This window comes from Oreochromis aureus, linkage group 3, assembly GCF_013358895.1.
Source record: "Oreochromis aureus strain Israel breed Guangdong linkage group 3, ZZ_aureus, whole genome shotgun sequence".
Classification (NCBI taxonomy): domain Eukaryota; kingdom Metazoa; phylum Chordata; class Actinopteri; order Cichliformes; family Cichlidae; genus Oreochromis; species Oreochromis aureus.
Window position 1 is genome coordinate 13,832,096 of NC_052944.1, and position 20,735 is coordinate 13,852,830.

The 20,735-nt window shown below is 45.8% G+C and overlaps 1 protein-coding gene across 1 annotated transcript; it reads right to left on the reverse strand.

The window, feature by feature from the left end:
- Positions 1-20: 20 nt before the first annotated feature.
- On the reverse strand, positions 21-14,810 carry LOC120433408 (protein NLRC3-like; the record flags this gene model as incomplete). The annotated part of the gene is made up of 3 exons (XM_039599550.1): positions 14,788-14,810; positions 4,393-4,677; positions 21-1,453 (listed from the first exon to the last, which is right to left on the reverse strand). Coding segments are annotated over exons 2-3 (1,710 nt in total), but the record flags the coding sequence as incomplete, so codon positions are not given.
- Between the last annotated feature and the right edge of the window lie 5,925 nt (positions 14,811-20,735).

Consider the following 20,735-nt stretch of genomic DNA (forward strand, 5'->3'; position numbering starts at 1 on the left):
GTCTGTGTCAACACGCATAGGAGATCCTGATTGGTCTGCAGTGAAAGACCCAGGAGGAAGCGGAGGAACAAGTCCAGGTGTCCATTTGGACTCTTTAAGGCCTTGTCCACAGCACTCTGGTAGAAGTCTTTTACAGTAAGTTTTCTTTTGAAGATTTTAGAGAGAGGAGATTGTTTCTTCAGCAGGTTGACTCCAGAGTTGATGAAGGTCAGATAGACATGAAGTGCAGCAAAGAACTCCTGAATGCTCAGATGGACGAAACAGTAAACAACGTTGTTGAACATGTGGCACTTATCAGCTTTAAAGATCTGTGTGAACACTCCTGAGTACACTGAGGCTGCTCTGATATCGATGCCACACTCTGTCAGGTCTGATTCATAGAAGATCAGGTTTCCTTTCTGCAGCTGATCAAAAGCCAGTTTTCCCAGAGACTCATTCATCTTCCTGCATGAATCTGTCTCAGCTCCTCTATCATACTTGATGTCCTTTGTTTTTAGGTGAAATAGCACAAGGCGTAGGTAGAGCTCTGTGAGATTCTTGGGTAGATCTTCACTCTCTTTGTTCTTCATGACAAACTCCAGAACTGTAGCAGTGATCCAGCAGAAGACTGGAATGTGGCACATGATGTGGAGGCTTCGTGATGTCTTGATGTGAGAGATGATGCTGCTGGCCTGCTCCTCATCGCTGAATCTCTTCCTGAAGTACTCCTCCTTCTGTGGGTCAGTGAACCCTCTGACCTCTGTCACCATGCCATCACAGTCAGGAGGAATCTGATCGGCTGCTGCAGGTCGTGTGGTTATCCAGAGGCGAGCAGAGGGAAGCAGTTTTCCCCTGATGAGGTTTATCAGCAGCACATCCACTGAGGTGGACTTTCTAGGGTCAGTCAGGATTGTAGTTTTGTGGAAGTCCAGAGGAATACGACACTCATCCAGACCATCAAAGATGAACACAACCTGGAAGTCTTCAAAGCTGTAGATTCCTGCTTCTTTGGTTTCAGCAAAGAAGTGATGAACAAGTTCCACCAAGCTGAACTTTTCCTCTTTCAGCAGATTCAGCTCTCTGAAAGTGAATAGAAATGTGAACTGGATGTCCTGGTTGGCTTTGTCTTCAGCCCAGTCCAGAGTGAACTTCTGTGTTAGGACTGTTTTCCCAATGCCAGCCACTCCCATCGTCAGCACTGTTCTGATTGGTTTATCTCTTCCAGGTGGGAGTTTAAAGATGTCTTCTTGTCTGATGGTTGTTTCTGGTCTGTCTGGTTTCCTGGATGCTGTTTCAATCTGTCTGACCTCATGTTCATCATTGACCTCTGCAGTCCCTCCCTCTGTGATGTAGAGCTCTGTGTAGATCTGATTCAGAAGGGTTGGGTTTCCTGCTGTAGAAATCCCCTCAAACACACACTGGAACTTCTTCTTCAGGTTTGACTTGAGTTTGAGCTGACACTCAGGGAGAATCTCTGCATGAAGATACAGCAAATGACACAAATGAGAAAACTGCATTCTGGTTACTGTGGTTATGTGTTCAGTTCACTGGACTCTTGGTGTCATAATCTGGGTGAGTCTGAGTAACTTTCCACAGCATCAGCTCTCCTCCCCTGGGTGGAGCCCTCCTCACTCCTCCCTGCTCCTCACCTGTTGGCAATTACTCCGGCAGTATTTATGACCAGCACTCACAATGAACCTTCATCAGATTGTCGGTTCTCTGCCTCACATTTTGTCTTGTGCTCCTCAGCGTGTTTTGCTTAACCTCTATTCCTGTTCCCTAGTCGGCACCTGGATATATCTTCCAACTCTTGCCATAAGTCACGCCTCAGGATTCTAGCCAGCCACTGCTGGTAAAACTCACTCTTGCAAACTGCCATCCTCACCTGCCTGCCTCCCTGTACACCCACACCTCACTCTGTACCCAGATTTAATTCATCTCCTCCTCCAGCTAATCTCCACCTGCAGCCACGTAAGACCTCTTAGTTAGTCAGTTTTATTTATACAGCACCAAATCAATACTAGCAACATTTCACATATTACATAAACGACACTATGGAGCCAGTAATGAATAAATATGTAGAATAAATGAAAGAATTTCAAGTATAAAAGTTTTTTGTTTTATATATTCCTCCAAATAACAACAACAGTCACACAATGTGCTTTATATTGTAAGGTAAAGAACCTACAATAATACAACAAACAAAACCCAACTATCTTTTTGGGGCCTGAAAACTGAAGGCTCTGCCTCCCATTCTACTTTTAAATACTCTAGGAACAACAAGTAAGCCTGCAGTGCGAGAGCGAAGTGCTCTAATAGGGTGATATGGTACTACAAGGTCATTAAGATAAGATGGGGCCTGGTCATTTAAGACCTTGTATGTGAGGAGCAGGATTTTGAATTCTGGATTTAACAGGAAGCCAATGAAGGGAAGCCAATACAGGAGAAATCTGCCCTCTCTTTCTAGTCCCTGTCAGGACTCTTGCTGCAGCATTTTGGATTAACTGAAGGCTTTTCAGGGAGTTTTTAGGACATCCTGATAATAATGAATTACACTAGTCCAGCCTGGAAGTAATAAATGCATGAACTAGTTTTTCAGCGTCACTCTGAGACAGGATATTTCCAACTTTAGAGATGTTGCGCAAATGGAAGAAAGCAGTCTTACATATTTGTTTAATATGTGCGTTGAAGGACATGTCCTGGTCAAAAATGACTCCAAGGTTCCTCACAGTGTTACTGGAGGCCAAGGTAATGCCATCCAGAGTAAGAATCTGGTTAGATACCATATTTCTAAGATTTTCAGGGCCGAGTACAATAACCTCAGTTTTATCTGAATTAAGAAGCAGAAATATGTCTGTGAAGGTTCTCAGTCATCCAGGTCATCATAGTCTAAGGAGCTTGGAAAGAAAAGCGTCTGGACTTCTTTAAGTTGCTTGAAGACGTTTCACCTCTCATCCGAGAAGCTTCTTCAGTTCTAAGGGTCAATGGTGGAGAGTCCCAGATTTAAACCCAGTGGGAGTTTCCCCCCAAAGAGGGGGCATCGTCGAAAGAGTGACCTTTGTCCTTTAGAGTTCAGTTCATCTGCATCTAAAGGACAAAGGTCACTCTTTCGACGATGCCAACGTTCACATTTTGGACAGAGAGGACAGATGGTTTGAAAGAGGAGTGAAAGAAGCCATTTACGTCCACTGTGAGCGACCATCTTTGAACAGAGGCGGTGGTTTACGACACCAACTGTCTGCCATCTATAATCCAGTTTTGAGATCCCTTCCCAGACGCCCACTCACATCCTGGGCCATCTGACCTCAGGAAATCACATGATAGGGTGGGGCCAGGTTTCTCAATGAGCTCACCTGAAACCCTGGCTGATTGGGACCCACGCCCACTTTCACACCTTGGCTCATGTGATTAGGTAGAGGATCATCAGGGGGTCCTTTGTCCCTCTTTGGGGGAAAACTCCCACTGGGTTTAAATCTGGGACTCTCCACCATTGACCCTTAGAACTGAAGAAGCTTCTCGGATGAGAGGTGAAAAGTCTTCAAGCAACTTAAAGAAGTCCAGACGCTTTTCTTTCCAAGCTCCTTAGACTAAGAAGCAGAAAGTTAGCAGCCATCCAGGTCTTTATGTCTCTAAGACATTCCTGCAGTTTAACTAATTGGTGTGTGTTATCTGGCTTCATGGACAGATAGAGCTGGGTGTCATCTGCACAGCAGTGTAAATGTATGCTATGTCTTCTAATGATGCTGCCTAAGGGAAGCATGGTAATGGGAGTGTTGCCAGCAGAAGGCTGAAGTGGAATCTCCCAGAAAGCTGCAGAAGAAAAAACATGAGCTGAAATGCTGGATTTCAGTCAAATAAGGAGAACTGCTGCTTTCCTCCAACTTTTGACCAATCACCTTAGTGTCCTGTTTATCAACCATGATAAAAAGCATTTACTGTCTGGGCATTTTTTTTTGTTTGGGTCTCCAAACAGCAGAAAGAAATGGCAGCAGTGTTTTTTTTTTTTTAAACTTTCCTTCAACTGGTAAATAGATTTAAGAAAAAGCACTTTGATCATATTTGTGACATGTCCCAAACTGTTGTTGTCGCCTCATTTATGTTGATAAAATAGCTCTAAAACCAATCTGACAATATAAATCTGTAAAATGGACAGAAAACCTGCTGCTGGTCCCATTTTAATCAAACCAACCCAAAGAGCAAATATTCATGTGTACACAGGAGGTTATTTGTGCAGATGCATAAAACACATATAAACTGTTGGCTTTCTCCTGGCAGTCTCTCACTCCTGAAAGTGCACGTATATATTCAGTGTGTTTTGAATTAATTTGATCCTATGGATGCTTATGGCACCTGTGTAATGTTAACTAATGTTTTTATTGTTTGTGTTCTATGTTTAGTCATTCCCTGACTTACCTTTGGGTTCTGGGATGATGTTATTTAAATTCTCCAACAGGTCATTCCTGTTTATGCTCCCCAAAAGATTTTTAGTCACCTCAAAAGTGTTGATACAGTAGGTATGAAACATCAGATCCACTATGTCCATCCTCTCTGCATTCTCCAGTTTACTCTCTGGGATTGCTGGTAAACCTTCTAGAGACCCATTGTTCTTCAGATGCCACTTGAATTTTTCAAAGTCATCATGTCCCAAATGCTCCAAAGTCTCCAGAAGGATTTGTTTAGGTGTCGTCATCTTTAACCCTGTAAGGATCCGATAAACACAAAGACTGTAACAACAGCTGGAGAGGTAATTGTCTGATTTATCAGAATTTAACATGATTCTAACAGCAGTTCATAACTACCACCAATAAATTTCTAAGGCTCAGAATGCAACAAAATTGCACATAAAGATGCATTATAGAGAAGTATCCAAGTAACACTTGGATACAATATAAAATAAACCATATAAATAAAGAAAACATATAAACTAAATATATACACTACCCATCAAACATTTTAGAACACCCCAATTTTTCCAGTGTTTTTGTCACGGTTTATGGGCAAGCCGTGTGTAAATTATTAAAGGACCCTTTATGCAGGCAGCTCAGATGCAAGTTATTTATTCATCACATGGTGATACAAACAGAAATGGCCAGGGTGAGCATGGAAACTAAGCAAAAACCTAAAGTGGGAAAATTAACAGAAAAAAAACAGATGCAGGGAGCGACAACCTCAGACGACGGAGGGAGATACGCAGAAGCAGCAACTAACAGAGGCAAACACAAGGCTTAAATACACAGAGGGATAACGAGGGAATTAGACACAGAAGGAGGACACAGCTGGGAGTGATTGACAAGACGAGACAGAGGAAATGCAAACTAAACCCACTGACATTACACACGGACCTTCACAACAAAGCAGGATATACATAGACTGAACTTAGAGGTACAATAAAACACAGAACCAAAATGTAAGAATAAACAAAGATACATCATGAAATCAAAGATTAACAATACAAAACAGAAAACACTGAGTCACAGACCCAGGATCATGACAGTTTTATTGAACATATCCAGTTTAATATCTCATTGCACTCTGAAATGAAAGCATAGTGCAAATAAGCAATTGGAGTTAAAATAAATCATGAAATACATTTATACACCAAAGTTTATTCTAAACTTTTGACTGAACACACCCGTGGCTTCTTTCTACAATAGAAATCAAATGTTCTCCCATATCTGTAGCAGAAGGTCCCATAAATGTGGACCTTGTAGGCTGCTTTGCTTTCACCCTTCTGTCCAGTTCAACCAGCTCGATGGGGTTTTTGTCTGGAGAATGTGCTGGACACTCCATGTTTCCAAGCTCACCACCTTGTTCTTTGTTCCTGAGGTAGTTCTGGCACAGCTTGGACTGATGTTTGGGTCATTATTTTGCTGTAGGATGAACCTCTGACCGACCAGAGGGTCCTGCATGGTGCGGCAGGATGCTGTGGTAGCTGTTTTGGTTCAGGGAGCCTCTCACTCTGCACAAGTCATTGACTCTGGATCAGCAAACAGCCCCAGACCTCCCACTTCCTCCTCCATGTTTGACAGTTGATGAACCTACTTCCGGTTGCGCCGTAAGATGGCTGCACCGACGAGAGCTCCCAGTCATCTCAGCAAAAATGTTATTATTTATTTTGTACTGCTTTCTATTTCTGTGCACACAGCGTGATCATACACTTGGTATGACAGACAAACGCTTTTGGAGCTACGTTCGTCAGCCAGTTTGGACTTTACAACGAGTTTCGACTCCGTGGACGCTCTGCTGCCTGGGATCCTTTGTTTACTTGCACGACGTCGAGGGAAAACAAAGAGGGTGAAATGCGCCGGAGTTTTGTGGTGAATGCGACAGAGAAACAGCAAGCCACCTCTCCCCAGCATCCTGCTCGCGAATCTCCAGTCTCTTGACAACAAACTTGACGAGCTGCGTGCACGGATTAAACACCAACAAGACATCAGGAACTGCTGCGTTCTGGCCTTCACAGAGACATGGCTGGAGCCCAGCGTCCCCGACTGCGGCATCATGCCGAATGGATTCACTGTTTACCGGGGAGACCGAACGAAGGACTCAGGCAAGAAAAGGACAGGAGGGGTGTGCTTTATGGTTAACTCTTTGTGGGCTAGAGATGTGTGTATCTTAAAAACTTACTGCTCTCAGAGAGTCGAGCTACTGACCATTAAAGTCAGGCCTTTTTACCTCCCGAGGGAGTTCAGCTCAGTTCTCCTCTCAGCTGTTTACATTCCCCCACATGCTGATAAAGCTACGGCTATGGACGAACTGAATGACATCATTACTGGACTTGAGAACAAAAATCCAGAAGCTGCCTTTATTGTGCTGGGAGACTTCAACAGAGCCAACATGAAGAAGGTTCTCCCCAAATACTATCAGCACATCTCCTTCCCCACAAGAGGTGATCAAACACTGGACCATTGTTACACTCCATTCAAAGAGTGCTACAAACCCCTCCCCCGCCCAGCTTTTGGTAAGGCAGACCATTGTTCCATACTGCTGCTGCCTGCATACAGACAAAGACTGAAACAGGAAAAACCAGCTTCCAGGGTCATCTACAAATGGGACAGTGAGGCTGAGGAGGTCCTACGGGACTGCTTTGACACAACTGACTGGCAGATATTTGTGGATGCAGCTGATGGCACTGAACTCACAGACTCTGTCATTGGATATATTGGGAAGTGCATGGATGATACCATCACTAAAACCACCGTCCGCAAATATTCAAATCAGAAACCCTGGGTAAATAAAGACGTTCGTGCCAAGCTAAAAGTGCGGACCTCTGCCTTTAACTCCGGGGATGCTGATGCATATAAAGCAGCCAGGTATGACCTCCGAAAGTCCATAAAAAAGGCCAGAAAGGACTACAGGTACAAAATGGAGTCCAGCTACCACAGCTTTGACACCAGGCGACTGTGGAATGGACTGCACTGCATCACTGACTACAAGAAGGACAACACTGTCAGTGTTCAGTGAGGACAGTGAGGCTGTAACTTTAACTCTGAAAACGGAAGCTGTGAGATGGACCTTTAAAAAGGTCAATCCTCACAAAGCTCCAGGACCAGACGGCATCCCAGGTCGGCTTCTCAGAGTGTGTGCCGACCAGCTGGCAGAGGTGTTCACCAACATCTTCAACCTCTCCCTGAGGCAGTCAGTGGTCCCCACGTCCCTCAAGGCATCCACCATCATTCCTGTTCCCAAAAAATCAGGGGTCTCCTGTCTGAATGACTACCGTCCCTGTTGCACTGACATCCGTCATCATGAAGTGCCTGGAGTGGCTGGTCAAAGATCACATCTGCTCCTCCCTCTCTGACACACTGGTCCAGGGGTGGGCAATCTCAGTCCACGAGGGCCGGTGTCCCTGCAGGTTTTAGATCTCACCTTGGGTCAACACACCTGAATCACATGATTAATTCGTTACCAGGCCTCTGGAGAACTTCAGGACATGTTGAGGAGCTAATTTAGCCATTTAAATCAGCTGTGTTGGTCTAGGACACATCTAAAACCTGCAGGGACACCGCCCTTGTGGACTGAGATTGCCCACCCCTGCACTGGACCCTTTCAGTTTGCCTATCGGACAAACAGAGCCACAGAGGATGCCATCGCCTGGCAACGCACACCACCCCTCACTCACCTGGAAAAAGGGAATACATATGCAAGGATGCTCCTCATCGACTACAGCTCGGCATTTAACACCATCATCCCCTCAAAACTTGCCACGAAGCTCATTGACCTTGGGCTGGGAACACCAATCGGCAGATGGATTCTAAACTTTCTCACAAACAGGCCCCAGGTGGTGAGAGTTGGTAAGCACACCTCCTCACCACTCATCCTAAACACAGCTACGCCACAGGGTTGTGTGCTTAGCCCCCTCCTATATTCCCTGTTCACACACGACTGTGTTGCTAATCACGACTCCAACATCATCATCAAGTTTGCGGATGACACAACCATCATAGGCCTCATCACAGACAACGATGAGACGGCCTATAGAGAGGAGGTGATGGCACTGTACGAGTGGTGTCTGGAAAAAAACCTGACTCTCAACATCAGCAAAACTAGAGAAATGATAGTGGACTACCGGAAACGACCAGTCAGTGAACACCAACCCATCAACATCAACGGTGTCAAGGTCGAAAGGGTCAGCAGCTTCAAATTCCTTGGAGTCAACATCACAGAGGACTTCTCCTGGACCCTTCACACAGACACTGCTATCAGGAAAGCTCGCCAGTGGCTTTACTTCCTGAGGAGGCTGAGGAAGTTTGGCATGAATGCCAACATCACCTCAAATTTCTAAAGGTGTGTAATTGAGAGCTTGCTGACGAGCTGCATTACAGTTTGGTATGGAAGATGCACATCACTGGCATGAGGCTTCCTGCCATTCAGGACATTTATCTTCAGCGATGCCTCCGTAAAGCACACAGCATCATCAAGGACCACAGCCACCCAGCACATCAGCTGTTCTCCTTGTTACCATCTGGCAGACGTTACAGGAGTCTGTCTGCTCGGACTACAAGACTTAAAAACAGTTTTTACCACCAAGCCATACGACACCTCAACCACAACACTTAAACACACACAACGCACTCCACAGGACGCACTGAGAAGCTACCCTGAAGCTTCACAAGTACTCTGTTTAATCTGCACTGGTTACTCCACTTTATTGATATTTATATTTAAAAAGTGCAATACTGTAATAATTTACTACCACTAAAAAACTTTGTACTGTTCAGTTTATACTGCTGCTCATTCCTGTGCAATATCCCATCTGCCCCCCCCCCCCGTCATATTCCTTTTCAAGATTTTCTTTATTTAATCACTAGTGTACATATATTTATATATACTTATATATTTAGTCATCTTTTCACTTTTACTACGTCTCTCAAATATTTTGCTCTTTACTATTTTTCTATTTATTTTTTATTATTTTATTTTATTTTATTTTATTCTACTGTACCATGCTGCTGAGTGACTGCTGCTCGTCAAACACATTTCATTGCAATGTTGACCCTGTGCTAACTTGCATATGACAAATAAAACTGAAACTGAAACTGAACTGAAAGAAAAGCATCTGGACTTCTTTGAGTTGCTTCAAGAAGTTTCACCTGAGAAGCTTCTTCAGTTCTAAGAGGAACTGATGGAGAGTCCCAGATTTTAAGCCCTATGAGAGTGTCACCAATAGGGCCATGGACCCCCTATTGATCCTCTACCTAATTTTTCAAATACCCTCCAACCATTTTTTTCCACTTGTCTAATTTACGAGGCTGCAGTATATTTCAGTTGTCATGGAGCCAGAGGCCAAGTACACCCTGGATCGGTACCAAGACAACCTTCCAAGCTCATGTTTAACCTGCTTCTACTAAAATGTGAGAGTTCAGCTCAACGACTCTTATTTGGTCTTCGTAGGTAGATAACTGCACAGACAGCAGGGGTTCAGACCTTTCACACCAGCACATCAAAACTACACACATTTCCACCTTAATAGTGGATCATTTCAAACTGTTGGGAAAAACTGCAGCCAAACCTCCACCCTGTCCACTTTCTCTGCGCTGACTCACATGTGATGAGTATAATTCACAAATAAGATGGTCCTCGATGATGTTTATTTTAAAAATATCAAATCAGGCTGATTTCAAGTTATAAAATTAGTTTACTATGAAGTCCTCTAACATTAAGAAAACCAAACGTTACCAAGGTGGATGGAGGTAGCAAAGACATTTTAGGTTGTAAGCAAATTCTTAATAAATTAAGCTTAACATGTACCAGTGTTCAGAGTGGGACTGACATAACAGGGACCGAGAGACTGGTCAACACATGTGGGCAGATGTGCTGACAGTGTAGGGCAGAGTATGCAGGTCGTGGATTCCCAGAGAGGTGGGACAGAAAGAGTTTATTAGCATTGCTGTTCCTGAAAGTAAAGGATCTTTGTTCTTAATCAAAGATTTAATAACACTATAAGTTTGATTATTAAAATAAATAAGAAATGTAGTTTAAATCCTAATGTCTGGATTTTGTGTGAGTACACATGATTCAGCTTCAAACTTGGCAGATTAGTGTCTGCAGGAATGATAAGAAACTGCCAAACCTTTATGAAGCATGATTTTAATTTTAAAAAAGGGTATTAATTTTTAGGATTGATATTTTTTATATTGTCATTTATGCTTAGAAACATATAATCATTTGTGCATGTGTGCAAATCTGTGTGCACTCTGTGCACCATACACCCTCGACGTTATTATTTCCATTACAGCTTTAGAAACCAGACTGTTCTGTTTCTTAAAGTCTAAGACTTCACACCTTTAATTGTCCTATTGCAAGTTCCTGTTTTTATACTTTAGCAAGACGCTTCTTTCTGCTTTTCTGCATACCTCATACACACAGTTTAAGTTCATTGAAAGGTCATATGTCTATGTATTGTATGGCCGGAAACACACACACATGCCTGCTTAAAACTGTGATTAACCCTTTAAGACCTACCATAGAACCAAGTCCGCCAGAGCTTATATTATATTTTTACACGTTGTAGTGCCATTTTTGGGAGCATTTCAAGTTGATATACATCAATACAACCATTATAGCCCAAATTTTAATAATATGTATGCATTAAGTGCATAGTAATTACATAAATTGCAAAAAAGTGCAATAAAGAACAAAAAAATTGAAAATCGTTTTTCTTTTTTTAACATATATTTCTAGTTAGAGAAATTTAAGAGGCTTATCCCTCAAAACTGTAAATACAAAAAAGTTGCACAAACTAGTTTCCCACCAGTGTCTTCTTAGTTTTATTTTTGAAATACACCAATTTTCATATACTGCAGGAAAAACGAAAATAAATATTATAATGCAAATTTGCAAAATAACAGCATATGCATCAAAATAAACTATTTCCAGCAGTGCAATATGAGTCCTAAGCATCCCAGAAACGACACAGAAAGTCAGAAAGTCAAACATAACTTTTAAAAACACAAGTATAGGCTCACAAGGCCACGATGGTAAAAAACTACATTTCCGCAAAATGACATCACTTCCGGTTTCGGGCAGGTCACGGCGGGCATGCGATAGTTCGCGCTGATGGACGTAGGAAGTGTTATGAACAGCTGATCGGATCGGCAAGGCATGTTTCTGGAATATTATATTTTTGTTGCTGCAAGTGCTTTTTATGCAGTTTTTGCAAAGCTATATGTGGAAGGAAACTGTGACCTAGGACAAGCTGATGGCATAAGATGTAAGTACAACTCCTCCGGTTTCATATGCAAAAAAAATTATTGCGCTAGCTTACGTGGTTGCAGTGCTACCGGAATTTAAAAATAGTTACGAAAAATGGAGCGTGTCCGCTCCGACCGGCTTTAAAGGGTTAAGGGTTGTTTACCAGCAGGGTTGACTTAAACCCAACATTAATGATTAAACACAGAATCATAATTGACATGTAATGTTGCTGATAGTTAATCAAGCTTGATTACTCTGTACTGATCAGAATATAATCAGCTGTAAGTTTAACCAGGATAATCAATAAGAAAATATATTCTAATAACAGGCCTCTTACTGAGAACCTGTGTGTAGGGTTTGTCCTTGGAAGCTGTGTGTCAGGATCTGGAGACTCGACTGGATAGTTCCATCAGGCACCTGAGTTCCTTGGTCTCCAACCCTGGGCGGAGCCATCATCCCTGCTGCAGTCCTGCACACCTGAGACTGATTCGGGGCAATCAGGTTGAGGATTTAAGGCCCCCTCAGACTCTCCTTCACCGCCAGTTTGTCAACGACCTCATGTTGGTATTGACTCTACGGCTTTTTACGCTCTTGCCATTTTTTCCTTGTTAACTTTGGTTTCATGTGCTTCAGATTTCCTGGACCTTCTTTGCTATCACCCTCAACCCCAGCTCTCCTTGGATTATCTTCATATTCAGGAAGAATACAAGGACCCTCACCTGCCTACCCTCCAGCCTCACTCACCACCTTGGACACAGCGGAACTCAGGTCTGCCAGCCTTTCCACTACTCCCCTGGACTATCACTGCCTCTCCCTCAAAGCGAGGTTCACGCTGGTCACCAGTAAGCGCTATCAGTCAGTTTCACCTCTGCTAGGATACCCTGCACCTGCCACCTTCTTAACCCTGTTCTCTTTTCTTCCCAGACGCAACCGCCTCCGCTCCCGCTGCAACCTGCTAAATCCCGCTCACCCCCACTGACCCACGGCTACATCGTTAGCAACACCTTGTCACGTATCCACTTGTTGACTAAATAATAAACGCTGCAAAACGTTTGAGCCATCTCTGTTTGTGGTTATCTGCAATCGAGTCCAATCTAGCTATCGGCCCGTGGCCATTGTGACAGTACGAACTGGCCAGACACCATTGACTCAGCAGACCAAGTAGAGACGCGATTGCTAAGCAAGGGGCCATTCTGGGTGCCCATAAGCAGGGATTACAAGCTCTCGGAGCACAGTGTCAGTCATTACATGCCACCCAAGAAAAATTTTTAGCTGCCTTACAGGAGATTCGAACAGCGCTTCCAGCTGTGCAAGCCCCGCCAGCCGCTCCTCCAACCGTGGCAGCTAACCCCTAGGGGGCACCTTCACCTGCAGCTCAATCTCCGGCAGAACCACCACGCCCAATGTTTCGTTAGGCGGCATTTCCAGAACCAGAGCTATATTCCGGTGAGCCGGGTCCTTATGGAATATTCTTGTTAAAATGTGATCTTGCTTTCACTTACTCACCTCACACGTTCACCTCAGACTCGGTCAGGTTAGCATACCTGGTAGCTAAGCTTCAGGGCAAAGCATTATCGTGGGCCGAGGCATACCTGTCCGTCCATCCTCTTCCAACCTGCTCATACGATGAATTTCTGGGAGAGTTTAAGAAGACTTTTGCTCACCCGGTAGCCGAAGGCAGCACGGAGGAGAGGTTGTTAAGACTCCAACAGGGAAACCGAAGCGTTGCTGAATTCATCATTGATTTTTGCACAGCAGCAGCCGAGGTTAAATGGCCGGATCGGGTGCTGCGAAGCATTTTTCGCCGTGCGTTAATTGAGGAATTAAAGGATCAGTTAGCCTCCTGTGATGAACCAAGATCATTTGAAGATTTGGTTTCCCTCTCCTTAAGGATTGATAATCGTTTAAGGAAGAGGGAAGTGGAGAAGAAGCCTTCGGCGCGCAAGTCGGCATTTAGCCCACTGCCTCTGCCACTTCCGGCAACAACATCCGCTGGCGGCTGCGTCAACATGGATGCCACACCAGAGCACATGCAAATCGGCCGCTCGCATCTCACCGCGGAGGAAAGAGAGCGACGCCGCCGCTCCGGGGGGCGCTTTTACTGTGTCGCGCTTGATCATATCAATGTACGGTGCGGCCAAAAGTTTCCGCCCGCCGGTAGATTCGGGGTTACGGGTCAGCGGATCCCTGTGCAGTGCAAAGCCCCGTTTATTGTTGCCAGTCACGTTATGTTTTGGTCACGTTTCTCACCCCCTTCAGGCTTTAGTCAACTCAGGGGCTGAACAGAACTTAATTGATGCCGCACTCGCAGAACGCCTCCACATGCCACTTGAGGTGCTAGATCCTCCTATTCCGGTCACTGCCTTAAACAACCAAGTATTTTCTCACATTACTCACTGAGCTGGTCCAGTCACTCTTCTCACCTCAGGTAATCACAGAGAAACTCTTGCACTGTTCCCCTTCACCTCCCAGGAGTCGCCACTCATTTTAGGTTACTCCTGGCTCCAGAAACACAATCCCCACATAGACTGGTTAGGGAATAAAATTGTCAATTGGAGTTTGTTCTGTCTTGCCCACTGTCTTGTGTCAGCCCTGCCACCTGGATCCATGAAGGAAAATGACTCCCACATCGACATCCCAGACTTTACCACAGTCCCTCTCGAGTATCATGACCTCCAAGAGGTGTTCAGTAAAGACAAAGCATTTTCGCTTCCGCCACATAGACTATATGACTGTGCCATTGATCTCTTACCTGGTGCTCCACTTCCCTCCAGCCGTCTGTTCAACATTTCCAAGCCCGAAAGAGAGGCAATGGAGAAATACATTCATGATTCTCTGGCAGCAGGGATCATCCGGCCTTCATCCTCTCCTGTAGGCGCAGGATTCTTTTTTGTGGCTAAGAAGCATAAGAGCCTTCGTCCATGTATTGACTTCAGAGGTCTCAACGCTATCACCATCAAGAACAAATACCCCCTGCCACTCATCAGTGCTGCGTTCAAGCCCCTGCAGGAGGCCACTATTTTCACTAAATTAGATCTCCGCAATGCTTATCATTTGGTCCGCATCAGGGAGGGTGACGAATGGAAAACAGCTTTCAACAACCATTTTGAATACCTGGTCATGCCTTTTGGGTTAACCAACGCTCAGCCGTGTTCCAAAGTTTGGTCAATGATGTTGTTACGTCCCCAAGGGGTCTAGGCATGCGAGTGAGGGGACCAGTAACAAATGAGTCCAGAACTGAATGAAAGGAGAACAGACAGGTGTTTTCAGTAAATAAAATAGTCTTTATTATAGATAATCTCAACATAAAGAGCCGGCAACGCCGTTTGACCAATAACACTTGGAAAAAGCAAAAAAGGTTGCAACAACAAAGAACACAACAACCAAACAAAAACTCAACACCACAAGGAGGCACTTCCAGGGGCCCACAAGCTCACCCTGTCACTAGCAGCAGCTAGCTTTACTGCTACCGAGGCCCACAGGCCCACACTACTCATGTAGAGCAGCTACACTGCACACTGCTTCCACCACTCCACACTATAGGATCTCTCCCGACACCTTCAACACACAATGTGGGTACACCAGAGAAAAACCACCCACCTACATCCAGTTCATCCCCAGCTTATATGACCTCAGAGAGGTGATCGCTGACTGGGCCCAGGTGGTAAATGAGGCCCATGAGCAGCAGCTGTGTCCTGGGGAGAGAGAAGAGCAAGAGAGAGACAGGGGTGGAGCAAGAGAAGAGGAGGCGGAGAGAAAACACCACACCCACACAAGAGTAGTTTCAGGAGGCCCTGCTAGGGCCGTAACAGATGTGCTACGGGACTTTCTGAACCGCTTTGTCTACGTCTACCTATATGACATTCTAATCTTTTCCAGGAACCTCCAAGAACAGAAGGTCCATGTTCGGGCCGTGCTACTGTGTCTGTTGGAAAATAGACTCTACGTCAAGGCTGAGAAGTGCGAGTTTCATGCACCTTCTGTCACATTTCTAGGATACGTTTTAGCTGGAGGGCAGATGAAGACGGACCCAGCCAAGATCCGGGCAGTTCAGGAATGGCCCACACCCACGACTCTCAAGCAGCTACAACGCTTTCTGGGCTTCACTAACTTCTATCGGCGTTTCATAAAGAACTACAGTCAGGTAGCCACACCATTCACCACACTCACCTTCAGTGATGGGAATAACAGCGTTTCAAGTAACGGCGTTACTAACGGCGTTACTTTTTTCAGTAACGAGTAATCTAACTAATTACTATTTCTATCGTTACAACGCCGTTACAGTTACTAACAAGAAAATGCGGTCCGTTACTATTTTTCAACAAACAGACGGTTGAAGCTGTGTTCAGCTTACCGCATCTTATATCTGTTGCACGGAAGTAGCTGACTACGTAAGTACAGCTTTAAGTAGCTCCGCGCTCCTGCGGACGGTAATCACGATCACTGTCTAGCACAACACCTGGAGCTAAGGGGCCAAAACAATCGCATGAGTGCTGCTGTTTGACTGAGGAAGAATAAAGTAGTCGTGGTAAGTCAATCACATGACCACTTAAAGACAAAGCAGCAAGGTGATATATACCAGTTTTTAAATTGTGTTGATAGGCCACGTAAAACCAGAGTCATGATAAACAATATATAAGCGGCGTTTTTTCCTCAATAGTTTCGCCACGTTAGCGCTAGCACTGACACATCGATTGCAGCTCTCTCACTCTAGATCGTCTGTCAATCTAGAGTGACCTAAAAAAACGGGAAGTTTTAAGATTGACGAAGAGAGAGAGAGCAGGAAAAGAGAGAGCGAGTTTTGAGATGTGGGAGATTTGTGACGTCTAGCATGTTTGGGGTGTGTAGTTAATGTGTTGTCTTGTGTAGTTAGTGTGTAGTGTCGTGGATAGTTTTGTGTTGTGTGTCAGAACAATGAGGCGACTGCTGTCTCCAGGTAGAGAAAGGAGTGATACACCTGCTGCTGTCAGACCTGCAGGTATCAGGCTGTGATGTTCTCCTTTATAGTGGACAGAAATTATTTTTTTGGAGTGGCACAAATAATTTGTGTGGCATCTTATTGAATGCAGAACAGCTGATTGTTCTGTAAATAGTTTGAAATGGTTATTTTAAAAAAGGGTGAAAGGTAAATGGCTGCAAATAACTTTGTTTGCAAAACTTGTGCATAGGATTTTAAAATTTAAAATCATCCTCTCTAACCTCTCCAAACAATCATAATGACATTTTTGGGGGGTTATTTTACATTTTCCAGTTTGTCTTTAACTGGTTTATTTATTTTAGTTAATCAACGTATTGGTCTGTAATCATGTTCAAAATTTCATTCAGTAAAATGTGTTGAAATATTAAAAACATTAAAATCCATGTTAAAATGTAAAATAATAATGGTATTTAGAAATATTTTGGAATTCCTTTTGTTCTTTAAACTCCATGATCCATAAATCCAGAAAGCATTAGTTTCAGGAAAAAGGCTCAGTTGTTACAAGCTGCTGTGTTGGCTCCACATCTGCTCACAGATCAACAAACATCATCTGCAGAGGCCCAGCATTCACCCACTGCTGTATTTCTACTGTCCACCTTTCTTCTTTGCACAGCGCCGTTTGTTCATTTGTTTTTCTCTCTTTCTTCTTTCTGCATGTTTTCCTGTGTAACTTACTCCCAGCTCTGTGTCATTTGATGTTTTTAATGTTGTAATTTATTTATCGCTTTAATTCTTTTATTAATATTGTTGTTTGTGTTTTCTTCTCTCTAAAGATTCTTAGGCCCCTCTGCAGCTACTAATCTCCTCAGTGTGTTCAGCTGGTGCCGATGGGCCACACCGAGTCAGCTTTGAATAAAAGTATACCTGACGCAGGCTTTCAGGAGGAGGCTCACTAGCCCTTGCCTTGGTAGTACAGGCTACTTTAGCCAACTTGCTATGTATTTAAGATAAAACCTCTTCTCACTGAAATTCTGGTTTTCATCTCCTTATTTCTGTTGCGGCTTTTGAGCCAGGTCATACCAGATGAAACTAAAATGAAGCTTGTTTGTTTTCTGCCTCTCAGTCTCAGTTTACAGATCTGCTTTTAATGGTTTGTCAGAGCACTATTTTTCTAAACAGTGCTATTTCCAAAATGATTATCATTATATATATTATATAATTTTATTATTGTTATTATTTTTTGTCAAAGTAGTGTGAAAACCAGGATGCCTGACCTAACCACAAAGAGGAGGAGCTAAAACTCTTTAGAGTCACTTCAGAAGCAGAAACCGATTCAAAGTTGATCCTCTGCTACTGAGATACAGAAACATGAAGTACAGTAGAGTCCGTCTGTACCTGCAGAGCTGCATGCAGATCCTGAAATATTGACCTGACCACCAGGAGCCCCTCTCTCATCCCTGTGCACCTTCATCCAACCTCTAAAACCAAGTCTGACCAAGAACCACACCCAGACCAGCTGAACACCAAGAACAACACACACACAGCTAAACCTTCAGCTCCAAATAAAGAGCTCCTGATATCCACTTCCAGTTCACTCACACCCTGACAGCAGAAAAACAAGAATGTGGAGCAGCACTTACCTCGTTTTCGTCCTCGTTGTGAATTGAGACGTTGACTCACACACTTCCTCTTATGTACTACCTGCACCTCCTCTTTCCGGTTACAAAAAAAGAACAAGACTACATTCAGTGTCTGTGACAAAAATCAGCCTCTTACAGAGCAAAGATGAGCTTTATCTTCATTGTAAATAAAGGCGTACAACCAAACTGAAAGCACTGCTGAACAGAAACACTGTTAGAATAAAAGCACAATAAAAAAAAGTTGAAGAAGCTTCTTGGATGAGAGATGAAAAATGTCTTCCAGCAACTCAAAGAAGTCCAGACGTTTGTTTCCCAAGCTTCTTAGACTACAGTGACCTGGATGACTGAGAACCTTCACAGACAATACAACAGTTTGTTCTATTCAATCATAAATAAACAGAATAAATAAACAGGCATTAATCCTAATAACACCAGCTTTAACAATGGCCCAGGCAGCCATTGGATTATAACAGAAGTAGACTGATTGTCATGAAACGCTGTGTGGCAGGCAGGAGTAGGACCCAAGGTGCAGACACTCAGACTCGAAGGATGAACCCAAAACTCAGCTTTATTTGCTGGCAGGGGGAAAGCATACAAAACTAAACTGGGAAATATAAACTTACATTTGACGGGGAGGCACACAAGGAAACACACAGCTTGAGGGACGACGCGACAGTGAGCACAGGAAAACACAGGGCTAAATACACAGAGGGAGTCATCAAGGAATTAGAGACAGAAGGAGAACACAGCTGGGAGGAATAAGACCTAACGAGACAGGGAGAGCAAAGCTGGAACACTGACATCAGACAGGGACATGAACCTTCAAAGTAAAACAGGAAACAGAACACACTTAAGACATGGACTAGACAGAGGCAGACTTGACGCTGCACCACACCGGCAATAATAACAAAATACAACCCGAACCTAAGTCATAATGCAGAAACATACCAGAATAACTGAAACACCGATCCATAATAAAAATCAACAAAGCACCAGAGAAAACATAAAGAACAATCATTCAAAACCAAAACATAAGGAACTCAAAATGCTGGGTCGAACCGACCCCGGACCGTGACAGTACCCCCATGCAAGGGCTGGCCCCAGACAGCCCAACAGAAACACAAACACGCCCCAAAAAACAGAAAACGACCCGACCAGGGCGGGCGGTGGGGTTCCAGGAAGGAGGGCCCGAAGCGAAACAAAACAGGAGCACCAGGAGCCCAAAAACGACACGCGCACAAAAAACACTGGCGCACAAAGAACAGCTCAGCAGGAAGTCAGGGGCCCAACCGTGCGGACGGCAACGGCGGCAACAGAAAAACAGTTCAGGGGGCCGACCCAGAGGTCGCCGGCACAAAAGTTCATAAGTCAAACGGTCGGGGGCCGACCAGGTGGGTGGCACAGGCGACAGAGCCGGTCAGGAGGCCGCCGTGCAGAAACCAACGGCGCGATGACGTAGAAGAAGCTCAGGGGCCGACCGTGCGGACAGCAACGGCGGCGACGTGGAAGCAGTTCGGGGGCCGGCGTGCGGGGACGGCGACGGCGGCGGCGGCGTGGAAGCAGTTGGGGCGGCGTGCGCGCGGAGGCGACGGCGGCGGCGACGTGGAAGCAGTTCGGGGGGCCGGCCGTGCGGACGGCGACGGCGGCGGCGACGTGGAAGCAGTTCGGGGGGCCGGCCGTGCGGACGGCGACGGCGGCGGCGACGTGGAAGCAGTTCGGGGGGCCGGCCGTGCGGACGGCGACGGCGACGGCGGCGGCGACGTGGAAGCAGTTCGGGGGGCCGGCCGTGCGGACGCCGACGGCGGCGGCGACGTGGAAGCAGTTCGGAGGGCCGCCCTTGACGGCCATGATGCCGGTTCGGAGGGCCGGCCGTGCGGGCGACGGCGGCGGCGACGTGGAAGCAGTTCGGGGGGCCGCCCTCGACAGCCATGATGCCGACTCAGAGGCCTGGAAAGCGGCCGGCGACGCCGAGGCGGCAGTTGGTGACCTGAGAACGGCGAGGCCCCCGCAGCTCCAGGCAAGATAGAGGCTGCGCCAGGCGAAGCCGAAGCCGATGCAGGTGAGGCTGATGCAGAGGCTGCGCCAGGCGAAGCCGGAGCCGATGCAGGTGAGGCTGCAGCAGGTGGCTGGACGGGCTCCCCGGGCCCTCCAGCTGACGAGGCAGGAACAGACGGGGGCGTGGCAGCCACAGGACCGGGCGACGTTGAAGCCGAAGCAGAGGCTGGACCGGGCGACGTTGAAGCCGAAGCAGAGGCTGGACCGGGCGGCGAGGCTGACGGCTCGAAGGCTGGACCAGGCGGCGAGGCTGACGGCTCGAAGGCTGGACCAGGCGTGGGCGGCGAGGCTGACGGCTCGAAGGCTGGACCAGGCGTGGCGGCGAGGCTGACGGCTCGGCTGGACCAGGCGTGGCGGCGAGGCTGACGGCTCGGGCTGGACCAGGCGTGGCGGCGAGGCTGACGGCTCGAAGGCTGGACCAGGCGTGGGCGGCGAGGCTGACGGCTCGA